At 29.2% G+C, this 25,835-nt stretch overlaps 1 protein-coding gene across 1 annotated transcript; it reads right to left on the reverse strand.

Moving 5' to 3' along the window:
• Nucleotides 1-3,567: 3,567 nt before the first annotated feature.
• Nucleotides 3,568-24,072, reverse strand: LOC113852270. The gene is made up of 5 exons (XM_027482507.1): nt 23,877-24,072; nt 23,308-23,657; nt 23,092-23,202; nt 5,857-6,576; nt 3,568-5,415 (listed from the first exon to the last, which is right to left on the reverse strand). Exons 1-5 carry the CDS (start codon nt 24,070-24,072, stop codon nt 3,568-3,570), a joined length of 3,225 nt encoding a protein of 1,074 aa, XP_027338308.1.
• Nucleotides 24,073-25,835: the final 1,763 nt, after the last annotated feature.

Raw genomic sequence — 25,835 nt, forward strand, 5'->3', positions numbered from 1 at the left:
TGTTAAACATTAATTTTTAAACAAAAAATAATTGTCGAAAAGTTAAAATTAATTTAAAGTAAATAAATTTTTGCACTTGTACATTATGTGTGCAATGTATAATATAACTTATAATACAAAAATATAAATATTTTTTACAATAATTAATAATTATAACATTTTTATTAATTTATAATTTTTTATAACATGAGATATTAAATGAATAATTTAAAATTATATGTAAAAGAGTAAAAGATATTGTAATTTATAAAAAAAATGGAAAGTAATAATTAATAATATTATATGAATATATTTTTTATTTAAAATTAATATATAATAAAAAAATTATTTAGTAAAACATAAAATTTCTATAATTGATATTTATTTAAAAACTTAAAAAAACGACTAAAAACGTTGAAGCATATAATAAAGAGGAAATTAAATTTTAAAGATAATAATACGAACTATAGGTAACTTGTCTTACTATTAAAATTAATATTGTTAAAATGAAACTTAAACTATCATGTTATAAAGTGTTTATTGTTGGGTCTAACCAGTACAATTATCATTTTCATGTCTTCCAATTATTCAAACAGGAGTTTTGGAATAAAAAAAACTAAGTATATGTTGGAAATTAGAATTTTTGCACTATTCATATTAAAAACTTCAGTTTATTCAAATATTATGTAATACAAATGTCAACATTTTAATGCTAAAAATAATATAGTTTACGTAACATATAAATGCATTTTAAATTTATTTTTATTCATAATAAAATATAAACAATAATTATGTTTTCTAAAAAATAAGTTATAATATAAATTATTATGTAAACATTTAAAAATAAATAAATTTATATGAATAAACATTTAGTTTATTTTCATTAATTTTAAACATTTATTATTTTAATTTTTTACTTATAATATTGTTATTTTAGTTCATAAATTTATAAAATAATATTCATTGTGATAATTATAAATAAAAAATTAAAAATAAGGTAAAAAATTTAAATAAATGACCTTTTGGAAAATAAATTACTAAAATAACATTTTTGTAAAAGAAATTCAAATCTCACCCAAAGCATCTCAAGAGCCTACGTGGTTGGCTACACCCCTCACCCATAATTGATTTACTAGCAGTACATGAAACACCTTATGATCTTTTGTTAAAACAAAATAAATTTTTTTTAAGTTAATAATGTAATATTCATGTTAATCATTCTAAAAAAATATTTTTAAAATAAAAAAATATATAAAAAAAATACCTATAACTATTAAAGGGTTTTCACTTAAACACTGTCATTTAAAATAAAAATTTACACCAGCCAACTTAACTACGGATACAAGAATAATAGATAACTCTAAAGCAAATATAACTTCATATTTCAAGGATTAATTCTTCACTAAAAGTTTAAATTATACAGAACATCTTACATACAGTATTTAGTTTTATTAAAAAAAATTCACAAATACTAAAGGTCCCTAATTAAACAATATGTATATATATGGTATAGAAACTTTTTTGAGAAGACACCACTTCACAAAAATACTTATACACTCAAATTATAAAAAATTTAAGATAAAATAATAAAGTAATATGCAATTTTAAATTTTATTAAATTTTTATTACAATAAATTTAAAATATTGCTTGTTATTTTAAAGATATGGAATTTATTATGTATAATTTTTTTATATTTTTAAAATAATAAAATTTTGTATAATAAAATAAAATGAAAGAAAGTTAAAGTAATTTAAAACAAATAAATATTTGTGTTTGTGCGATACATGTGCAATATACATAACTTATATATTTTTACTTGGGAGTAAGTTACACTTTTAAATAAGTAAAAAATAAATATATTAATAAATTTTGAGAAATGTTAATCAAATTTTTTACACTAAGAACATTGGTTAAGAAACTATAAAATATATGATAAGACAATTTCAAAATTCAATAAATTTTATAAACTTTTAAAAAAACAGTTCTTATAATTATAAATAATAGATATTTTATTACATTAAATAAAAATAAAAATATTTTAATTCAAGAATTATAAAAATTTCAAATTAATATCAAATTGAAAAATAAATGCTTAATATAGAAAAAAAATCTTTTGGTATAATTAAAAAGATAACTAACTTTCCAGAGTACTTCTGTGCAGAAAAATTTCTAATTATTTTTTGCTTTAAATAACTCTTAAATTATATATAAATATTAATTTACACACACTCATAAAAGTAGGTCAAGATAATATAATACTACGTGAGAGATAATAAATAAATTCATGAAGTATACTTAATTTTAAAGTTTTATAAAATATAAAATATTTTATCATAAGAAGTCAATAAATGTATGACTGAAATAAATGGGTTGAGAATTGATATACGTCAGTTTTATTTTTATATGGTATGTTATCTTTAAAAGTCAACAGATGTATAGGTGAAATAAATGAGTCAACAATGAATATATATTATATTCATTTTTTTAAAATGATCATTGAATGTAACTTACTCAATTTTATTTTTTTTTATACCTGGTAAAGTGCTTCTCTATTTTAATAACCTAGTAAATTACATTGATGAAAAACATTGTGCTTTAAATGTTCGAGATGTTTTTAAAAATTAATCACAAATATGGTATCAAATGTTTTCAAAATATTCTCAATGAATGTATTAAGACTATAATCATCAAATTAGTTGGGTTCAATGCATTCATTGGATGAAGTAACTTTGGGAGTAAATAGGAACTTGAGATTGTTTATTAGCATTAAATATTATAGATTTTGTACTGAAAAAAGGAGTTAGAAAATTTTTCTTTTAAGTTCTTAATGCTAGAGAATTATGTTTCTAAGCAAAATTGTATGGTATTAAAAGCAGGTGAGGAGTTATTGTTTCTATTATTGAAGAAGTGTAGCAAAGAAACTCGCAAACCACATGCTCCAAGGTTTGTAACCTTTAGAATATAAGTAGTGAGAGCACTTATAATAACCCTCATGAGTCATATATCTCATTCTGTCCTCTTCATTAAACCATCAAATATTAGCAAAGATAACTAACAATGCATGGTTAAATTAAAGCAAAACAGCATAGGAAACGCGAGTGCTAAAAATACAATGGACAAAGAAATATAATTTTCAACTATATTTTTTATTTTTATGATAATAATAATAATAATAAAAATAAGAAAAAAACAGCAGTAATCATATGAAATGGGAGGGGGATTATTAAAGTCTCAGAATCCTTAATTGAGATTGGAGAATGACACTGCTACTAGGAAATGAAAACAAAATATAAAACTCCTACCCCATAAGCAAGGAAGATTAATTGCACCTTCTCTTGCACTGATTGTATATTACTAAAGCTTTCCTTAGAAGCTTGTATCTATCATCAAGTATATATGATATACCACTATAATGACTATAAAGGCTGCTATCTTCTTCATTTCATGTGATCTCAAGTTATTGAAAACAAGTCATCAACATTCTCAGGGCTTAGGCAGAAAGAAGTATCATCCTCATGCTTAGTCCTTCCAGGAACTTGAAAACTTGGCCTCTCACTATCCTTCACTAGACTTGAAACCTGTACAAATCAATTACCATTGTTATCACTGCCACTGCCGCCACCTGCATCATTTGCTCTTTCCACATTTCCGAAATTTGCCTCATCTTTACCAGAAGTCTCTCCATCCAGTTTAGGACGCGTGCATCGGAGAGGTTTCAAGGCCTCCCTTACCTTCCGCTTCTCCTTTTTCTCTAGATGATCTTCTGAGGCTATAGATTCCAGCCACCTTAGTGTTGGTGTTGGGGTTCTTGTGCTCTTCCTCCTAGTGTTCACGTCAGGCTGAGGCTCAGGTTGATTCAAATCTTCAGAGATTGTTTCAACACTAGAATCATCTGATTCATTTTCTGCATTGTTTTGCTGCCTCTCAGCCACTTCATTTACACAAGGTTCATCATTTTCATCTTCCATTGAAACAGGTATGTTAAGGTCAATCATGAGCCTTGGCTTGGGTATCACATATTGATCTTTAATACCAGAAGAGCTATTAGAAAGAACCACTTCTCTGCTGGGAATTGAAGGAGAATTTGCTAATGTCTTGTTCTCATCGGGTGGAAGAAGAGCTCGCAATTTTTTCTCCTCAGTTGGAGGTTGCTGAGGAACAGCATTCTCACTGGATTTTGGAGTCAAAAGGCTGTAATTGGCTTTCTCTTGGTTCACTCTGGGAGGCACAAAGTTGCTAGCAGCCGCATTCTCAATTGGTTTTGAATTGTCAGCACTGAGACTTGCCACCTCTTGTCTCTCTTCTGGAACAATGAAGAGTTTAGCATTGTAGAAATTCCCCTCTGCACGACAAGGGGTGTTTGATTTCCTCCTTCTTTTAGTAAGAGGAGGAACTACAGCATTTTTGCCATCAGGTGCCACATTCTGTAATGGTTGGAGCTTCATAGCATCTCTTCTCTGAATGTTACTCAACATGTCTGTCTTCTGGGCCTTGGAGACAGGAGATGGATTAGTAGAACTAGAAATAATGCCTCTTATTGAAAACACGTCCTTTGAAGGATTATTTTCTGTAACATTGATGTAAGAATGGTCTTCCTCATCAACGGGGAATTCGATGGGGACTTTAGCCTTACCCTTACCCAAGCACAATCGATCAGCAAAGCCAGATTCCTTTGCTTTGTCCTTTGAATTATTCTCTTTGTGAGAACCATCTTCAAAAGTAGAAGCCTTCAATACTCTCTCTGGCAACCTTCTCAGTTCTCTCACCCTTTCACTACCCAAACTTGTGTCCACAACAGTGAACTCCTTCAGACCTGTATTGAAATCTGGAGCTTGCAGCTTGAGATGGCCATGGCACTGCTGAGCCGGGGAACATTCTTGGTTCAAATTTGCTTCTTCTGTACTCACATTTCCTTCCTTGCTTGTGTTGCCATTATTTGCTACTGTCTCAATCTCAATTAGCTCAGGAAATGAAACCACTTTGTGCAGGACATCACTAATAGAATCAAAATAGTGATAGCCCTTCACTAGTTTCCTTGAAAAATTTTGAACTTCAGGGACAAAGAAGAGTAGAGGCAGCTTATTAGAAACAGCATAAGTATTACGACTACCTGGCTGCTCAGAATGCCAACCTTTTGCAAGCAAACGAGGCCAAACAGCTTCCCAGAAGAGATCATGAGATCGAGCTTTACTCACTCTGAAATTGCCTGTTAGAAATTTTATTATTTCAGCAGGTGTAAGCTTGGCATAATTCTTGCCATCAGAGCGACTTGGATGTGCATGAGTGGACTTCACAGAATCAGCAGGGAAACCTGTAAGATCTTTTTCAGTACCAACTCCAACTGCCTCAACAAGAGCATCGAGCCCAACTTCAGCCTTCAAAGTTAAAACATAATCTTCTAGAGAGATTTTCCCCTCCACAAATGTCATGGACACCTGCCATGCAAATGAGGTTCAAAGAGCAAAAACTTATCAGGATTTATAATGATGCAGCAAATTTTCAAGTTAAAAAATGGTGACACGATGAACATTTCAATTAGCTTGACAATGCATGTTAATCAAACACATATTGAAGGAAATGAAAATGGTTATAAAACAAGATTTACATTTAGTAACCACTTTGCACTACATTAACAGTCAACATCAAGAAATTCCTAAGTGGATATTATTTGACACATGATTCAATACATCAAACATGTACCAACAAAATATTGGTTGACTACATTATAGATTTTTGCAACGTGCAAAACTTAGGATATTTGTATTAATGCAGTGATGCAAAGATATTGAGGCGTGAATAATGCGACCTAAGTAAGATAACACGTGTCGGCTTGCATGGATTTAAGAGGGCATAAACTTAAGAGTTTAAATAATTACCTTCAGTAGTTTTCGCGCGCATTCCTCTGACACGTTGGGTAGCAAACGAGATAAAAGCTCCTGTTGTCTTGGTCCTGCGAAAATTTTTTGCCCATAAATGCACTTTTTACTTCTCATTTTCTTCTTACATTCATGCCATCGAAGATATCTCCCAGACTTATAAAATTTCCCATAGTAAAATGCCATTATATCCCCCATTGTTTTATTGCCAATGAATGTTTTCAGTTTATCAAAGACCTTCCCAAATATATACAAACCAAGAGTAAAACTGGCCTCTTCTTTTTCAGTCCAAGTGTCACTTGAAGAACCGGGAGCTAGATAGTACCGTTTCCGTTTATTTTCCTCATGCACCTCAGCGTTTGCTTCTTGTGGAACGTTGGAATTTTCCAATGCTCCCAAATGCGTTTCATTGACCGACGTACTTCCACCGACAACATCATTTGACGTGCATGCATGTTGAAGTTGATCATGCTGATTATCCTCTTTTTCATCTTTGGTCCAAAACAGAGGAATTGGTAAGCCGATTCGCCCTTCATTGGAGGTGCAGCTTCTTGCATCATGTGAGTTGTTTTGAGACCAACAATAGTCAGACTTAGACATTAAAGATGGAAGTTCAGCCTGGTACTCCTCACCCACCCTAGGTGTTGTTTTGGGATCACCACCACAACTATTAAAACAACAACGTTGTTCTCTTGAGCCACTAACATGAACTGCGTCCACCTGTCAAATAACATAAATAAATTTAAGAATAAAAAACATGTAAATATCACATCTTATTTATAAAAAAATCTATATCACCAAATACATGCTAGTAAGCTAAACAAAGCCCCAGGACTCTAATGGTACAGAGATATCTATGGTCATATATGCATGAAAATAAACCGTCATGTCAATGAGAATTATACCAATGAACAATTTCACTAGTGAACTTAAAATACACACAAAGCTAACGTAGAAATTGACGTGTAAATGAGATTTAAATCTCACTAAAAACATCTCAAGAAGCAGGGTAAATGCCCACATCTGACCCAGGATTAGTCCTTCACTAAAAGTAAGTGGGGACGCCTTATAATCTTTTGAAAAAACAGACACAAAAGCTGTTAGGATAACAGTGCTGTGTCCATAGATTACATTTCTAATTTTGATTATCTCAACAGAATAGAATAATTTTAAATTTTAAAATTATAAAATTTTCATTAAACAAAAAATCTAATCAATTTCAAATAAATCAAAATTATTATTTTCGCTTCATAAAAGAAAAAAATTCCGGATACTAACAGGTCCCCAATTAAACAATATCATTCAAAAATATAAATTAAAAATAACTTTTCCAAATTTGCGCCGCCAACTCGACTCACACACACAGAAAAATAATATATGTATATAAAATCATAAATTCAAGTTGAAATATTTCTGAGAGATAAAGAACAAGGAACACCCGAGTGCAAACTCAGAACGAAACAAGAATCAGATCCACTTTCTGACCCAAAAACCCAAATAGGAGCAACACGGCATCCAAAGTCGAAGACTTTTAACACCAATGCATGACAAGCCATTAAACACAACATCACTCAGAGTCCAGAACCAACACGATCTTTACGAAAACCACCAACACTCAGAACCCGAAACCAGGCTCAAGCAACAACCAAGAGAATAAAAAAAATAAAAAAATAAAAATAGATATCGTGACGACAAGAAACAAAACCACAAGAAACAGACAAGCACAGGCACCCAGTTTTCCCAGTTAGATAAAAATAAATAAATAAAAATCCAACGTGATCCCAGAAAATTCAAGTCATTGACGCGAAAACCAACTGCGAAAACACGAACACAAGTACATTAAAATCGGACGCCAGCAAACAAAGCAAAACGGCAGGCCACATAACCGAAGGAAAAAGAAAAAAAAATAAACAAAAGAAGATTCTGAGTGTTACCTCCATTGAAGAAGAAGAAGAAGGAGAGAGAGAGCCTTGAAGCACGTGAAGAAGCTAGCCTGTGAAAAAGGGTGTTCATGGTTACACACCGATTGACGAGTTAGCGGATTAAAAACAAAAAAAACGTGAAGAAGTAGAGTCTTTGAGACACACACATATGTATAACACAAGCCGAGTGCATAGACAACAAACTAAATGTTATATAAAGAGAGAGGAAGAGAGGAAAAGAGAAAGAGAGAGTTGTACCTGCGTCGAGGAAGCTAAGGTTTCATGGGCAGGATGGCTGAATTGGAGGGGAGACTGTGATGTAGTGAGAGAGAAAGTGAGAGAGAGAGAGAGAGAGAGAGAGAGAGAGAGATGGGGTGTAGTGGGTAGAAAGGAAGAAAACATATATAATACATAAAAAAATAATATTAAATTATTTGTTTATATTCTTAAAATGGGATATAAAATGGATGGGAAAATAAAGAAAAGAAGAAAAAAAAATGATAGATGATGTGGTAAAAAAATTATATTTTATATTTGTTTTTTTACATTTTTTCATTGCATTTTCTTATTTTCTTTCTCTTTTGTCTCTTTTCTTTTTATTTTATTCATTTTACAATTAAAAATTAATATAAAATTATATTTTTATAGAAAAGAAAGAGAGAAATAAAAATATGGATTTAAAAATATAAATATTCAGTATTAATAAGAATAATAAGTACAAGTTTAGAGAGAGAGAGAGTATTTTTTGAGAGATAGATGGGGTCTGGTCCGTTTTCAGGGTCAGGGGGACTCATGTATCACGCGCAGTTACTCAGCGCGTAAAGGTTACTTTTATGTGGACTGTTTCTATAGATTTTCATCCTGTTTTATTATATGCATAGAAAATAATTTTCCATGATTAGCAACAAAGGTTAACTTACCCTGGTTAATGATCCATTAAACTTTTGCCCCCAAGTTATATCCAATTTGAGTTGTGAAATTTTTTGTATTTTTGTATTTTAATTTATTAATAATATTTAGATATGTTACTCTTTTGTGAAGTTTAATTAAAAACTACTTACTGATATAAATTTTTATTATATTTTATAAAATGTATTATCGACAGTTTTTCAAGATTATATTAAATTAAGTTTTCAAAGTATATCTGTGGACATGAGTTTATTTTGAATTAAAAAAAAATCAATTTTATAAAGTATTCATTGTTAAGCCTAAAATGGGCGACTTTATTTTTATAACCTTCATTGGCATTACAGTGACTAGGGATACTATTATAATGTTAATTTTCTATCCACCAAAAGCTTAAACTTAATTGAGGTAATAGATTAAAAATTAAGCTGTGTTTTTAATTTTCATTAAAAATGAAATTGTAAAAGCTAAAAATTTATTATACTTTTTTTTATTCTTGTATATTTTTATTAAATGTCTTCTTAAAAACAAAGTATTAACCATGTTTAAACCTCGTGTCTAGAACAATCAATAATAATATGGTGATCAGATTTAAGCAGTGTAAAAAAAAAATTCAATCACACTTTAACGATACTATTTTGATTAATCTCACCTTAAGAAAAAATTGAATAGATAATCCATAAATGGACTTTACTTAATGCTTAATTATTAAATGTCTTCTTAAAAATAAATTTAAAAGGGGTACGTAATATTGCAAAAGATTAAAATTTTAAATATAGAAAATGAATTATTAATTTTTAATATATCTAATGGATATGTATGTGTGCGTAACTAATACAATAAATTATATATATTTTTATTATAAAAATATATATCTTATTTATTACAAGGAATTCACATGATTTTCGCACCAGCTACAAAAGAAACGGACCAATCTAATAAATCAATTCATAAAATTGATGAAAGGTTTGTGGGGGGTTCTGGTTGCTGTGAACTATATATATATATATATATATATATATATAAGCTAAGAAGTTTGAATGCATTTAAGCAATAACCGTGTCGTGTAGTAGCAATATTAAATACATGTTTATATCATCAGAAATACTTTTAATGTTTATTTGATGTATAATTAAAAATGAGATTGGAGTTCGAAATTGGAATTAGAGCTTAAAATTTTAATTATATCTCTTAATAAGTTTTTTTAGAGTTGAAATATTTATATGAAGTTATAACATAATTCAAATTAAATATATTTTTTTAATTTTTTAATCTTTATTCTTTAAATTATAATTTAAAGCATCACCCTTATTATGTGTCATTGTTTTCTCTACTTTATCGTTTTTTGTTACTATCTTCACCTTTACAGTTGTTTCTACTACTATCATTGTTTTTTTTAATAGCATCACCGTTAAAGTTATTGTTATTACTGCAGTTGAATATTCTCATTGTTATTATCATTACTATTAACATTTTTTTTTAACTCCTGTCACTCTTGTTTTCATTGTCTTCACCACTTCCTTGTGCTGCCATTGTTCCACTGGTGTTCTTGCTGCCTTTGAGTCAATTTTTTTATTTCAAAAAATTTCATTCCCAATCAATCCTAAATAAAGGTATAAAAAATAATTAAATTTAACTGAAATAATAATTCTGTTTTAATTTTTTACACAATCTAAAATAATATATATATAATTTGAAATCGGTTCTTACTCTTACAAAATTAAAATTAGAATTATAATTGAAATTACAATTCTAAATTATGTTCCAATTTCATGCCCCAATGGCCAATACAACCCGTAGTTGTATTTACCTATGAAATTATTTCCTGCATATTTACTTACCGTAGCTTTTCTTATAAAGATATTTTTTTTTTCCTGTAAGATAGTTAAAAAAAGTAGAATTAAATATAATTTACTGTTAAATTTTTATGCAAGAAAAACAAACGCATAGGAAAATCTACATTAAAATATAAATCTACAAGTAAATTTAACTACAAAATTTCATACCTTTTTTTCATATAAAACACTTTAATTTTCATCAAAATATGCCCCAAAATATGTAACAAACGGTGACCAAGATTTTTTATAATTGAATTTTACCATAAAACGACAAGAAATACTAGTCAAAGAAAATCAACAAAAAATTCATATATTGTTGATGGTGCCCCTTTATTAATTTTAAAAAAAAAAACAGGAAAGAGAAAATGGAAACTTTTCACAGGATTATCATTTAAAGCTTAGTTTTTTTAAATATTTTAATGGCATAAATTTATTATTAAAATAAATGTTCTAAAATTATTTTTATATATAATTTATATGTACTATTTCTTAAACAAAGTATTGTTAGTCTTTTTAATCATGGGTACTTCAAAGGATTAGTTATTTTTTTTTATCATAGTGTTTTAGTAGACATTCAAAGAAAAAAAGTGTTTCCAATAAAAAATATTTGTGATGTGAAAAGATTAATTTTAAATTTCTTTTAATATAGAAAAAACTAAAAAAAATAGATTAAATAAGTAAATAGTCTTTATATATATATATATATATTAATAATTAATTTCTATAACTTTTTTTTTGTTTTAGTCTTGTAAGTAATGAATAAACAGTAAGGTTCTATTTAATATTTTCACGTATAAGAATGATAGCTTTAAATATAATATTTAAATAAATAATTAATTATTAGAAAATAATTTTTTTAAATTTTAAATTTATCATTTTTTATTTTATTTTTATAAAATTTAAATAAGATAATTTTTTATCATTATATTTAATATTAAAATATGTTATTATTTAAAATTTATTAATATGTAACGTTTCAAAGTTTTTTAATTTATGTATTCTTATTATTATAAAAAAAAATAGTTTATATTTCTATTGTTTAAAATGAAATTGGACATAATAAGATACCTTCTTACTTTACACATAATAGAAAACTTCGTCACCTCAGTTAATAAAAAATAGAAATACAAGTTTAAGACAACCTAATAAAATAATACTTTATACCTTTGCACAATTGGTTAAATTATATATTTAGTTTTAACATACATCTGCAAAATATTTTCTATACTTAAAGGAAGTAATATTTTAGTCCCAGAAGAACATTTTCTTATATTTTGGTCTTTGTTATTAACGGTGCTAATGATGTTATAATGACATTAACTAAAATGTAATAAAATATTCATACTAAAACTAAAATTTTAATTATTTTTAAATATAGAAGTTAATTCGTAAATAAATGTTAATTAAAAAAAATAGTGTTTTTGTTTTTTAACTTTAAAATAAATTTTAATTTCATCCTTTATTTTTTTTTAATTTACTTTAATCTTCTAACTTTTACAAATATTTTTAATAGATTATTTTTTTGTTAAAAACATTAATTCAATTAAAAAATTTTGTTATTTTCTGTATCAAGTAATCGTCTTTCTCTTTAGATTTTTGACTTTATCTCTAACACACCTCTAACCAAACACCAAACACCCACCCCAAAACTCCAAACCATATTTAACCTAACTTTTTAAATACTTAGTCTCCAAAACCTTCTTTAACAAGAATACTATGTTTTAAAAGTTTAAAGTACAGTCTGAAAATAAGGTTCTTTTAGTTTTTGTGTTCATATTTGCCATAAATAAAAACGAGTATTTAGAAAGTTAATTTGTTTATGGTTTGAGATTTGAAGGTAAGAGTTTGATGTTAGTTACAAGAAGATGAAGATAAAATGAAAGAGAAAGAGGTGAGATTATGTTAGAAATCTGCTAAGGAAGATGATGACCAGTACCGCACGAGAAAGATAATAAACAGTACTGCATAGTTCACTTGGTACAAACGACAAAATTTTTCAACATAATTATGATTTTTAACATAAAATAAAATGAACACAAAATATTATTTTTTTTGAACTTGTCTAGAAAATAAAATAAAATGAGTCACCAGATAAAAGAATCATGAATTTAAAAAATGCTGTCAAATATAATTTATGATTTAATATCATATATATTTATTAATAAAATTTATTGATTTAGTAAATATATAACTTAATTAAATAATAATAATTTTAGTTAATAAAATACTAAGAAAAAATCATATATGATAAATATTTTTTATTACAATTAAAAAATATATGGACATATCTAGTATTTTTTAAGTCGGTGTAATAGGAGGAAAAAAAAGAGGCAAAATATGTCTATTATTTTATCTAATTAATGGAGAGACTAGTAAAATAAATTACTAATGAAATTTTAAGTTGATATAATAAGAATTAATTACTTATATTGTGATAAAACATTTACAAATTTATTTATGTAATAAATTTAATTCTTTAAAATTTTGAATAATAGTGTAATTTTACATATCAAATATCATAAATACTTTTAAAAATATAGGTAATTTTTTTCATGTCTTATAAATTAAAAGAGTATTTTATGTCCATTTGCATGTGGAACAACTATCACTATTAATTTTATATTAATAGATAGTAAAGTTATATTTTATTTAGAAAAGACACTAATATCCTACATGTAAAAAGTGGAGTCTAGAATTTCACTTTAATCTCTAAGATATTAGATAAATTACAATCATTAATTTATAAAGAGTATATTATACAACCTGGTTCCTAAAAAAGTTTTACAAACATTTAATTAGGATACTTAATTTCAAATTATGTAATTTTTAAAAAATTATAATTATTTAAAATACATATTTAGTTTCTATATTTAACATGTTTATAAATTAGTCTTTATACTTAAAATAATTAACATTTTAATCTTTGGACAAATATTTTATTATGATTTAATCATTTTTATCATTAACATGGTTATAACGGTATAGATTAAAACATAACAAAATTTTCACGAAAATGTAAGTTTTTTTTTTTTTTTTTAAGTATAAAGACTAGTTCATAGATATGTGTTATTAAATGTATAATTTAACCTATAACTTTTAACTAACTTAAAATATCTCTCTAAAACTAATTTTTAATTTTTTTAAATTTTTTCATCACTTTTTAATTAATTATTTTATTTTTTAGTTTAATGTTAAAATGAAGTTTGAATTTTTTTGTTTACTTTTTAATTTTAAATTTTAAATTTTTATTTAATATAGTATGTAAGTGTTTGTAACGGATACAATAAATTATGACCTAGAATTCACTTGAATTTTGCAACCGCTACAAAAGAATGCAAGCCTATCCAATAAGTTAATTTAAAAAATTGATAAAAATTTTGTGGTAATTTAGTTGTTGTGAAAACAAACATATATAACTTAAAAAAGTTTGAATACATTAAATAGCTCTTGTTAAAAAAAAAACTTAAAAATAAGCAGCTAATAATAGTAAAAAATTATTAAAAAAATATTTATTATACTTTTATAATTTTAATATAATAATTATATATTTTTTTATAAAAAAATTTTCTTTATGAATATTTAAATTCAATCATAAGATTAAAATTAACAAAACTCTTAATTAATAATTGTGTCACATTTTAGTCAAATTAAATACATATTTATGTTAGATACTGTACTAATATAGGATAGTTTTCAATAATCATTTGATATATAATTAAACACAAGATTGAGATTTAAAATTGAAATTTAACCTTAAAATTTTAATTATATCACGTGGATTTTTTTTAAAAATTAAATCCACATTTTGAGAATTAATTTTATAATTCTATAACACAATTAAAATAAAGTTATTTTTTTATACCTATTCTTAGAATCATAATTTAAAATGTTTTAGTTGATATTACATTGCCACCATCTTTTATTATTATTGTTATTATCAATTAATGTTGTCATCTATGTTGTTATAATTTGAGTTAAATTTTTTTATTTAAATTTAAATTTTCTCACAATTTTTTTCTAATTAAAGATATAAAAAGAAATTAAATTTCATGACAACTCTAGGCCTTACTTTTATGTACAACTCAAAATATAAATTATAATTTTTTAAAAAATGTTATCCTTACAAAATTAGAATTAGAATTGAAATTAAAATAACAATTCTAAACTATAATTCCAATTTTTTGCACTAAACCAACCTCAGTTGCATTTCTATAATTTTGTCACCTTTTAAATATTTAATTTTTATACCATATAAGTTGAAACACCCATATATAATTAGACAATTTTGTATATTTTATGATATTCATAATAACTTGTGCTCACTTGAAAAATATGAAATCTTTCTTGTGATTTAAGGTTTTTATTTATGAACAATTTTTTTATAAAGACGCTTTTTATTTTTTCATATTTGTACTAATAAAACTAGGAAATTTTATAACTAAAGACAAGTTACCCTAAATTTTTTATGCTGGCAAAACAAACACATGGGAAAATCTACATAGAGACATAAATCGACAAGTAAATTTACCAACAATATTCCATACGATTTTCTAATTCAATCTAGAGCTTATTTATTGGATATTTTTCTATACATTATATTTTCCCATCAACATATACGCGGAAAAAGGTTTATTTTTTTTTATAATTAAAAACTACAAAAAAGAAAACAGACGAAATAATTGTAAAAGAAAATTAAGAAGAAATTAATCTATTTTTTATGGTGCACCGCCCTTTTTTTTTTATAAATTTGTTTTAGAAAGGAAAATTGTAAAGACAAAAGAATAATTTGGAAAGAATTACAAATTAAAAGTTGCTGATGTACTTTTTTATTTTTATTATTAAAATAAATACTCTAAATTTATTTTTATCTATAACTTCAGCATATAATTTGTGTGTATTACGATTATTATTATGTATTTTCTTAAGAAGAAGCATACTCCACACCAATATATATATATATATATATATACTGTTTCTTAACTTTCAAAAGTTTCAATTTGATTTTTTAATTTTTTAAAATGTTTTAAATAAATACTTTTTTGTTGTAAATATAAATATTTTAATTTTTTTCTTTTATAAAATATATATTATTCAATATCTTCTTAAAAGTTACATCTTGTCCTTTCTCTTTCATCCCATCTTTTTCTTGTTCATTCTCTTTTATTTTCATTTTTCTATTGTGTGGAGTTTTTTTTTTATTTTAAATAATGACAACATGGACATAAAAATAGTTATGATGTTGATGAAGCTCAACGAAGCTTAATTGGATCCAAATAGTAGGTGAGTGAAGGTGTAATTAGATATATTTTACACTAATACATATATATGAAGTAAAAAATGCCACAAATATTAGTTTAATTGCTATTTTGACTTTTTTACGTGTGATTGATGGGAAGTGTTGGATTGAGTAATGTGGAATATAAAAATAAAGTTGTTACAGGAGGATGTAGTAGTGGACATAACATCTCATGTAACATTGGAGCAATTCTAGGAGGAGTAGGAGAGAAGGAGAAAGTAGGAGATGAAGAACTTATTTAAAATATTTTTTATGAAGTGTTTTACTGTGGCGAAAATGAAGCAGTGAAAATGGAACATTCTGAAGCTTTCTCGCTATAGCTACAATCTCTCGCTATAGCGAGAATGTTACTCTCTCGCTGTAGTTAGAATGACAGACAACAAAGGAAGAAAATTTCTAATTTTTTTGCTGTAGCGAGCACTTCTCGCTGTGGTGAGAAAGTTGCGAGTTTGAGAGATATTTAAAAAACTCTCACCCAAAAATCTTCATTTTCAATCAAATCACATATCTCTCTCCATCTTCTTCGTTCTCTCCTTTCTCTCTCTAAAGGAAACTCTTTGGGACTCCAAATCTCTTCCAGATCTGAGCTCAACCACCGATTCTATCCCGATCTAAGTAAGTTTCTCAGAGCTCAAATCTCTATTTTATTCTTTTTCTTCGGTTCCCTTCTCATGTTAAGATCTCTACCTCAAAATACTTAGGAAACCTTACTTTTTGGAAGATATCTCCATGAATATTGTGGAATCTCTCCGTAGATCACTCAGAGAACTAGTTTGGAGGAACCGTTATCAGGTAAGGAGAGTATTTTCTAGCTATAGTTATATATGTATATATAGATCTAGTGGTTCTTCGAGAAATATGAGTATCTTACTTAGTAAAGATTTGTAAATTTTGATAGTATCATATGACAAAGGTGTATTTTAGAGTTTATTTTAAACTAATAATATCAGATTTTTAGGGAAAATATGGGCTTAAGTAGTATTAAGAGATTTTAAAACTGAGTTCCTTAAGATGTATATGAATTAAGTAATAAAAGATATACTATAATGAACTTTAGGTTAGGAGACTACATATTGAGATTGTATGAGCTGGGCTGAGTCCGAAGGTGTTCGACCCTCGGCATATTGTACTGATTGTATGGTGTGATATTGCGTGGTAGTCTATGTGATAAGTTTGATATTTTGTATTGGTTGCGTGATATGACTTTGTATGACAACTTTACATGTTAAACTGGTAGAATTATGTAAATGAATAAAGTGTTGAATGAAAGTGAAAGTATGTGATGTATGAATGAGAAATGAGAATATAATTTAGAAAGAATATGAGGTGTGATTATAATGCATGAGTTCACGCAAATTGAAACGGAGTGATTATGATATAAATTATAGCACATCGAAAAGGTGTGTTATCATATATATTGTAATCTATGAATTTATATAAATTGTGACTCATGAATCATGACATGCTGATTGATATAAAGAATGTGAAATGAGAAATGTTGAGAATGAAAAAGAGAATGAGTATAGATAGTAAAACGATACACTAGGGGTATAAAGTTAAGGAGATGATTTGGGAAATCTTGGAGAAATGAGGATGGTGAATGTTAACAATGAAAAGGGTGCACAATAAATTAGTGAAAATAAACATTCACAGGCCATACCCTCGTCTCCCGACGAAGCTCCTGACTATACCTTTGCTAAAAGGGGTCAGGGCAGCACACGTGTATCCGTAATGTTGCGGCCAACCAGCAGCTATCTATGCTAGAAGTCCTCAAGGGATCCCAAGGGCAATTATTATGATGAAAAGTGATACAGATAAGATGTGGTAAAGAATATGTATGATATGATATATGTATCGTAGCAGATCAGTTCATGTTGTTATGGTATGTGTGTTGTAGTACATCAACGGGTGTTACTGGGACAAATGTATCGTGACACATGAATTGAAATGGTATGATACATGTATAATAACATACAGGTCAGCATAGAAATATATGTATAATGAGTGAAATGTTATATGTGTTTGATAAATGATTGTATGACTACATGTATTTGAATGAGAATGAATTAGAATACAGTATTAGGCTACGACTCTAATCATTATTATTAGTTAAGATATACTAAAATAAATTTAGTGGGCGGGAAATACTCACCCTTATTGAAATGTTTCAGGTACTGAAATAGAAGGAATAGAGATGGATGATCTGTTCTAGGATCATACTCATCAAGGAGTTGTGGGAAAGGAACTGCTTTGATATAATAAAATTTTATGAAATAGATGTATAAATCTTTAATGTATTTTCATTCATTTTAAAAGAGAAATCTTGTGTTAAGAATATATTTGTATATTGATGAAGAAATATTGTAAATTCATCAAGTTTTCTAATTCGTGTTCACATAATGTACCATTTATCCAAAGTATACAAATTTTTGCTAATTATGTTTTAATAATATTAGTGTTAAATATAAATTAATTTCAATGTGAAAGAGGGATGCTACACAAAGTTTTCCAATCACTAAACAAATTTTAGAACAATTAAACATATATGATTAACTTGTTGATAACTGATATAAATAGTTATCCATCATTAGTAGTTGTTTTCGATCATTATTCACTCTCATATCTTCAACGAATTTTTCATTGTAATATCTAGCAAATGAGAGACTTAGTGTTGGAGAAGGAAGGAAAATGAGCTGTTGTTGGAGCGGAGTTCTTGAAAGAACTAACAACAATGGTTACAGGGGGAAAGGAAAGAAATTGAGGAAGATGAGGTGGGGTTCAAGAGGCATACACCACGACCATTACGCCACCCTCTTGCTATCGATTTTTTTTTTGTTGGTAAAATAGGATAAATTTAAAAATAAAATTTCAAAATAAGCTTAAATAAAATATATTCCTTGAGTTATTTTTCTCACATCACTTTAAATATCTTTTTTGTATAAAATAATATTTATTTTTGAATAATAACAATATTTAATTTTTTATTATTAAAAAATAAGTTGAAGTGTATTCCTTGCATTTCTGTTTCTTTAATTTTTTTGTGTTGTTTTTGTTGGAATCCAAATTCTTGTGATGACAATTGAATATTAAATTTCATTTTTGTAATCAGAATGAATATTAATAAAATAGCAAAAATATTACACAAGAAAATTTTATGTCTGTGCTTCCCATTCTTTTCTCCATCATGGAACTTCTCTTCCCAAGAGAACCTCTAAAATCGCAACTCCAAATGCAAAAACTTCCATCTTTGGAGTAATTAAACTATTCTCTAAGATACTTAGGTGGCATGTAACCTTGAGTTTCCACCACATGCCTTCTCAATTGAAACCCTTAGTCCCTTTGATCGTTTACAACTTTTACCAATTCAAATATTACTAGAAACACGTAAATCACAACTTTTATTTTTTGAAAAATTCATCTATAATACAGACTAAAACAATTTGCGTGTGAAATCCTTTTATAAATGGCCCATTATTTGATACAAAATATTACAAATGGAAAAATTTATTTGTAATGTGCGAATTAAATGAAAATTGTGTCTTCTCGTTCTTCTTCCTCTCTTTGCATTAGGGAAAATTCTGCCAAAATTTATATTAAAAATTTATATAATATAAAATAAAAGATATTCATATTAGTATGTGTGCTTGTATTTAGGTTTGATTAAAGTATAGTAGGTAAAGGAAAGAAGTGGGTCAAGAAAATGAAGAAGATAGAGAAAAATGTGGTATTGAGGATGCAAAGTGAGGTGCAACAACATATGCAGATGCAACAAACACATGTATACTTCAAACTCATATGTGTATGTGTGTGCGTATATGATAAATGTGGATGTTGATTGTGCATCGAGATTGACTATACTGAACTGTTGAAATAGGTTGAGTATAAGGTGCAGGGTGTTCTCACTGCAGCGAGAGAGCGATAGTTTGAGATGCAATTATGGGTGCAGTCTTGCTGTAGCAAAAAGGTCTTGTTATAGCAAGATTCTGCAGAAATCAGGATGCAGTTTTCTCTGAAATTTTCGCTGAAGCGAGAGTGTCACGACTAGAGGAGTATTTGAAGGGAGTTAGGGTTTGAAAATTTATTTTTCCATTCCTCTCTTTAAAATTTCGTCGATTCTCTGGACCCAAAACCCTATTTTACTGATTAAATTGCCTCTAAAGCCATTTGAGAGCTAGATTGAAGGTTGGATTCGTGTTAGGAACACTTGGAGGTGAGTTTTAATGGTTAGGGTTTTGGTTTCTCATCCATATTCTCTGTTCTCTTGGTTTCCTTTGGTTCTTATGGAATTCTTCTATATATTTAAGACGAAATTCACGTGGGAGGCACTTCCTAGGGCTGAATTCGTGTGTGGGTCTACAATTTGAGGTAAGGGGAGACTCTACCCTATCTCATTGTGTTTTGATTACCAATTATCTTGCTAAATGTTTCAATGTGACTGAGATAGAGGGTAAGAAATGTGTGTTGATAGAAATTATTATATGTTTGAATGGAATGTGATGTGTGATGAGATGGTTGAACCCATTGTGGGTGATAGTGTATTGTGACATGCCATTAGTTAATGATTTAGTAATATGAATTAAGTGTGGTGAAGTCTAATGAGGATTAAATGCTTAGGTGTGATGTGGGTGAATGTTGGCATATGTGCCATGTAATGTGAATAAATGTGGGCCTGTGTGCCTGTGTGCCGTGTACGAATATGAATATCGTATGCAATTGAAATGTGTGTGAATGAGGCATAATAAATGCAGTTGTGAATGTGCTATGAATGGTTCAGAGATACACTGAAAGTATGAAAGATGGGGACAGTAGAAATACCTCAGAGAAGAGAGAGTGATGGTGACACCAACAGTGAGTGTGGATGCACAACAGGCTACACACTCTCCTTCTGACTAGACCTCTGACCAACACCTTTGCCGAGCGACTTATGACCACATATGTGGTATCCGTGATGCGGGGGTAACCGACGACCATCCATGGTGTGAATCTGTGATCGTAGCTATGTGCAGTAAGTGCACATATGTGTATGAAATGTTATTAGTGCAGCGAGGGCACCGATTGTGAATTGAAATGAATTGCTTGAAGCTGTTGCTTATGATTGACTATAATTAGATAGAATATGTGAGAAATACATGTTGAGTATGTAAGGCGAGTCTCTATGCTTGTATGTGTTGGATAGTGCAGAGTACTCACCCTTTCATTTATTTTTCAGGTAACCAAGACGATCAGAACTGGGCTCTGTGAAGGGATTGATGAAACTGCTATAGGACTGAGATTTTATTTTAAAATTTTAATGTAATTGGATTAGTTTTATAGTAGTTATTGATATAAATTTGTAATCTCTTATTATTTTGAAATTCTTTGATAAAACTTTGTGTTGGAAAATTATTCTTAAATGAAAATTTTATTCTTCCCATTTTGCAAAATTTATTATTTTAAAATTAAATTAAGGTGTTACAAATTTTGAGTCATGCTCGTTTGATTGACTTGTGACAATCAGAAATAATGCCAACGCCATTTTTAGTAACGACATAGTTTCGTAAATTTTCAAGGAAGAATGCCAAGCCTGATGTCTCACCCTCAGTAACAACGAAGGCAATCAACAATATATTCTGATTTTCATATTGTACAATTGCTACTAATAGAACTCCCTTGTATTTGCTAAATGTGTCCCATCAACTTGCACAAGTGGCTTGCAATGTCGAAAAGCTTTAATGCAAGGAACAAAACTCCAAAACACTCAACGTAACATTTGAACATTGGGAACCAATTCATTATTGTGATAACCCTTTGCAGCATCTAATTATACAACAAATCCTCAATAGCATCATACATTGCCACGAACCATTGCGGAAAAGTTTCAAATGACGCTTCCCATTGACCAAATACTTTTTAAATTACCTTTTGTTTTGCCAACCTATTGTCCGATAAGTTATCATGTACCTAAATCGAGACTGAATCTCCTCAATCACTAGTTTTATTCTAAAAGAATGATCAAATTTTACCACTGACTTCATACATTATGTAATTATGTTCATATCCAACTTTCTGTAATCTTAAGAAATCATTCTAATAGTAAAAGTATGTGAATCGTTATATTTTTTATTTTAAAAAAAAACTCATTCTTCTTGAAACTAGCTCAAAAAATCCACTTATAATTTATGCCATACTTTATATATTTGCAATAAAATATATTTGGTTCTAACTCAAATGCTTTTTAGTCCACTCCTTTGGATATACTGTAATGCTTTATTATTTGTGTTTTAAGCTTTTTTGTCATTAAATTGTCTTTCAACATATAATTTACCATCTATCTCAATGTTACCTACCAATAGCGAACATAAATTAATTAACAGAACTATAATTATATTCACTGACGTAATTAAAAATTTCACATACTTAAGTTTGTATAATTTGGAAACTCAGAAGCATTCATAGCATTAAGATCTAAGTCATGCATGAAGGATGACTTTCTTAATAAATGTTGCCTAACCAGATGGGGCTTCTCATCATCATCAAAATCCTCATCACTTTGATATTCTCCTTCAAAGTCATTGTCATCACTTTCACGGTTATTGTGTTCCTATTCTATCTATGTGTCTAGCATGATGCTCGCATATTCTTCATGAATCTCGTTATTTTTTTAAAACAATATACAACTTCATAGTACCACTTAGAGAATGACGTTGCTAATATATCTTGTTGAAAGAGAAAATATTGAATATGTGTGTTTTAGGAAACATCACAGTTACTATATTTACAAGATTCTAATAAATTCTAATATAGTAGTAGATATATCTGCTAGTTGGTCATGCGAAATGACAAAATTAGTAGATAAAACTAATGACAAACATAAGCGTAGAGAAGAAGAGTTCGGGTGGTCTCAAATAGATGCCTATTTTTGCGTTCTACAATTCCATTCTATTAGGGGTATGAGGACAAGATGTTTGATGTAATAGACCATGTGATAACATAAAGGTCTGAAACTGAGTAGATAGGTATTCACGTGCATTATCACTTTGATCAAGTACAACGGGAAAAATCGTCTATAAAAGTAACAAAATATCTAGACCCATATAGAGGAAATACAACTTGGATCCTAAACATTTGAATGAATTAAAATAAAAGGGGACGAAGGCTGACTCATAGTGTGACTAGAAAAAGAATTATGAACATGTTTGCCTAATTGACATGACTCACAAGACAAAGACTCTAACTTAGAAAGACTAGGGTATAGTTGTTTCGACTTATCAAGACCTGAATGTCCTAATCGAACATGAATCAGAAGTGGAAACGTTGCTGCTGAACCAATAAGAGAGGACTTGTTGAGCTGATAGAGGCCATGGGACTCACATCTAGAGCCAATCGTCCTTCCCGTACTCTGGTCCTGCAAGGAAATAGAATTTTTGGTAAAAGAGATGACACAATCAAGAGATCGAGTAAGTTGACTAATGGACCATAAATTAAAGGGAGCCCCGGGGACATAAAGAACATTGTTAATAGAAAGAGAAGGAAGAGGATGAACAACACCAACACCTTGAGACTGAGTTTGAGAGCCATTTTCCATGATAACAGAAGGTAAATAACCAGAAGTAGAAAGAGAAGAAAAAAGGGATTTATTACCAGTGATGTGATCAGTGGCCCCAGAGTCAAGGACCCAAGGACCTGAAGAGTGAGAGAGACCAACGAAGGAATTACCAGTGTGTGCAACAGCAGCAGTGGAACTGGAGGCCTGAAGATCGTCATACCATTTCAGGAAATCGTCATAGGAAGGTGATGGATGTGGATCCGGAGCAAACGGCAGAGCAAAAGTGGATGAAGGAGACACAGAACTTTGGGCCACTTGGGAAGTGCGAGGAGGTCGACCATGTAAAATCCAACACTTATCAATTGTGTGTCCCGATTGGTGGCAATGATCACACTAGGGACGTCCTTTGCTGCCCTTGCGCTATGGAGGTCGGTTAGTGTTGCGAGAAACCAAAGCCGAAGAGTCAATAAGAGTCGGAAGCAAAGGCTCAGCGAAGGATTTGGGGGGCACACGAAAGAGGGTCGCTCAGGTACTATCCATAGTAGCTTCTATGAGACTCCCCAAGATTTGATCAAGAACATAAGAATATTCTGGGGGCAAACCGTATAGAGCTAAGGACATGAAAAACTTATTACGATTGTCAAGTTCTGCATTTGGAGTGGCAACGGGAGGAAGCAATTCGTTGAACTCACAAAGAAGGCTAGATACCGAGCCAAGATAGGTCGACATAGATCCTTAATCCGATGGGCACTAAGGACAGTCGGTCTTCACAAACTTGGTAGAGTTACCAAGAATTATTTGTAAAGAGTTGTTGAGCTTGTGTCCAAACAGCTTTGCAGGTTTTGTGAGTGCGAAAGACATCACAAAGAGATAGGTGAATGGTGACTCGGATGATACAGCATAGCTTAGCGTCAACCTTTTTCCACAGAGGACGGTCGGCCTCCGAGACATTGTTTGTTGTTTGGGTGAGATGTATCTCATAATCCTGACCAACAAGCTAAAGTTCAATGTGAGAAGCTTAGAAGGAGTAGTGCTTACTATCTAACTGCTCAGAAGAGAGAGGTGGAGTGACATGGTTGGTAAAAATCTGGTTGTCGACTTTTGGAGTACTGGAGGCAGCCATCGGTCAACGAGAAGAGAGAGAAAATGCCCAAACAACAATAAAAAAAGGGCAAAACAAGGGCAAATAGATGTCAAAACAACTAACCGAGATCGGATACAGGTAAAGAAGAAAGGGACGACCAAACCCTAGTCAACGGCAGGGAAGGACGCCAAACGCACTGTCACGCGTGGAGAAAGAAGGTGGCGCGTGAGGGCACCAATGAAGGCGCGGTCAGCGGGGTTTGGCCGATCTAACAACGGCGGGGTTTCCATAGTGATCGGAGGTCAGACGGCGACAACACTGAAACAGTGGCAGGCGGTGGCAGAAGCACCAGAGGAAAAGGGCACCGGTGAACAGTGGGTCCACCGGGAAAAAATTTGATTAGGGTTGCCTCTCTAGGCTCTCGATACCAATTTTTAAAGAAGAGCACATAATTTGAAAATATACAGTTACTATATTTACAAGTTTCTAATAGATTCAAACATATCTAAAATATTTGTTGAACATCATAATTGTTAGCTATTGGAATTATATGATATTGTATAAAATTGTCAAATATCGAGACTAGACATTAATACATAAAATTTTTCACTATTTTTAGAAACGAAACTTCAATACATTGAGAAAGCTAATATTTTAAATCTCAAAATGATACATCATATGAAATATAGGGATATGTTGGCTTCTTGCATGTAAATGTCACACCTTCACTCGTATTTGCTATAATCTTACTATTAAAATAAACTATAATTGACGCATTCATTTTTTTTTTCTAACAAACATAAGATTCAGAGACATAAGACTAAGAAATACTTCAAAATCTTTTATGAGTGACTTGCTATCAACAAGGATTGCGATATTTATAACCTCGCTAATTAAAAATTATTATTAATATTTTTTTGCTAAGCAATATTTTTTAAAATAAATTTATGAGTCAAAGGTCATTGATGACAACTTTTAAAAATTTTTTTTAACGTTAATATGTTATTAATGGTAATAAACATAATTAAATAATATTATGTAGATATATTATATATATAATTATATATTTAATATAAACTTCAAATACTGAAAATTTAAAAGTTAGAATGACATTTATAAAATTAAAAATGATATTAATCTTTTTTAAAATAATAACAATAACATAAATCAATGGCAGGAACTAGAAGCTTGAGCGATGTTTGGACATGTCTTCTTTGTGTAACTAGGGGTGTGACAATAAGAACATTTTTTTTGTCTAACTTTGTTGTTCTCTAATGTTTAGGGTTTAGGATTTGGACTTGGGTCGACCCTTTTCAGTTCTTTTTAGTTTTGGATTTGGACACAAAGTTGGACGTGTGTAAGTTGACCAATAGTCTTCGTATCTGAGTTCTCCAAAGTGACTTTCATA

Source organism: Abrus precatorius, unplaced genomic scaffold (genome assembly GCF_003935025.1).
Source record: "Abrus precatorius isolate BTA unplaced genomic scaffold, Abrus_2018 Scaffold10, whole genome shotgun sequence".
NCBI lineage: Eukaryota > Viridiplantae > Streptophyta > Magnoliopsida > Fabales > Fabaceae > Abrus > Abrus precatorius.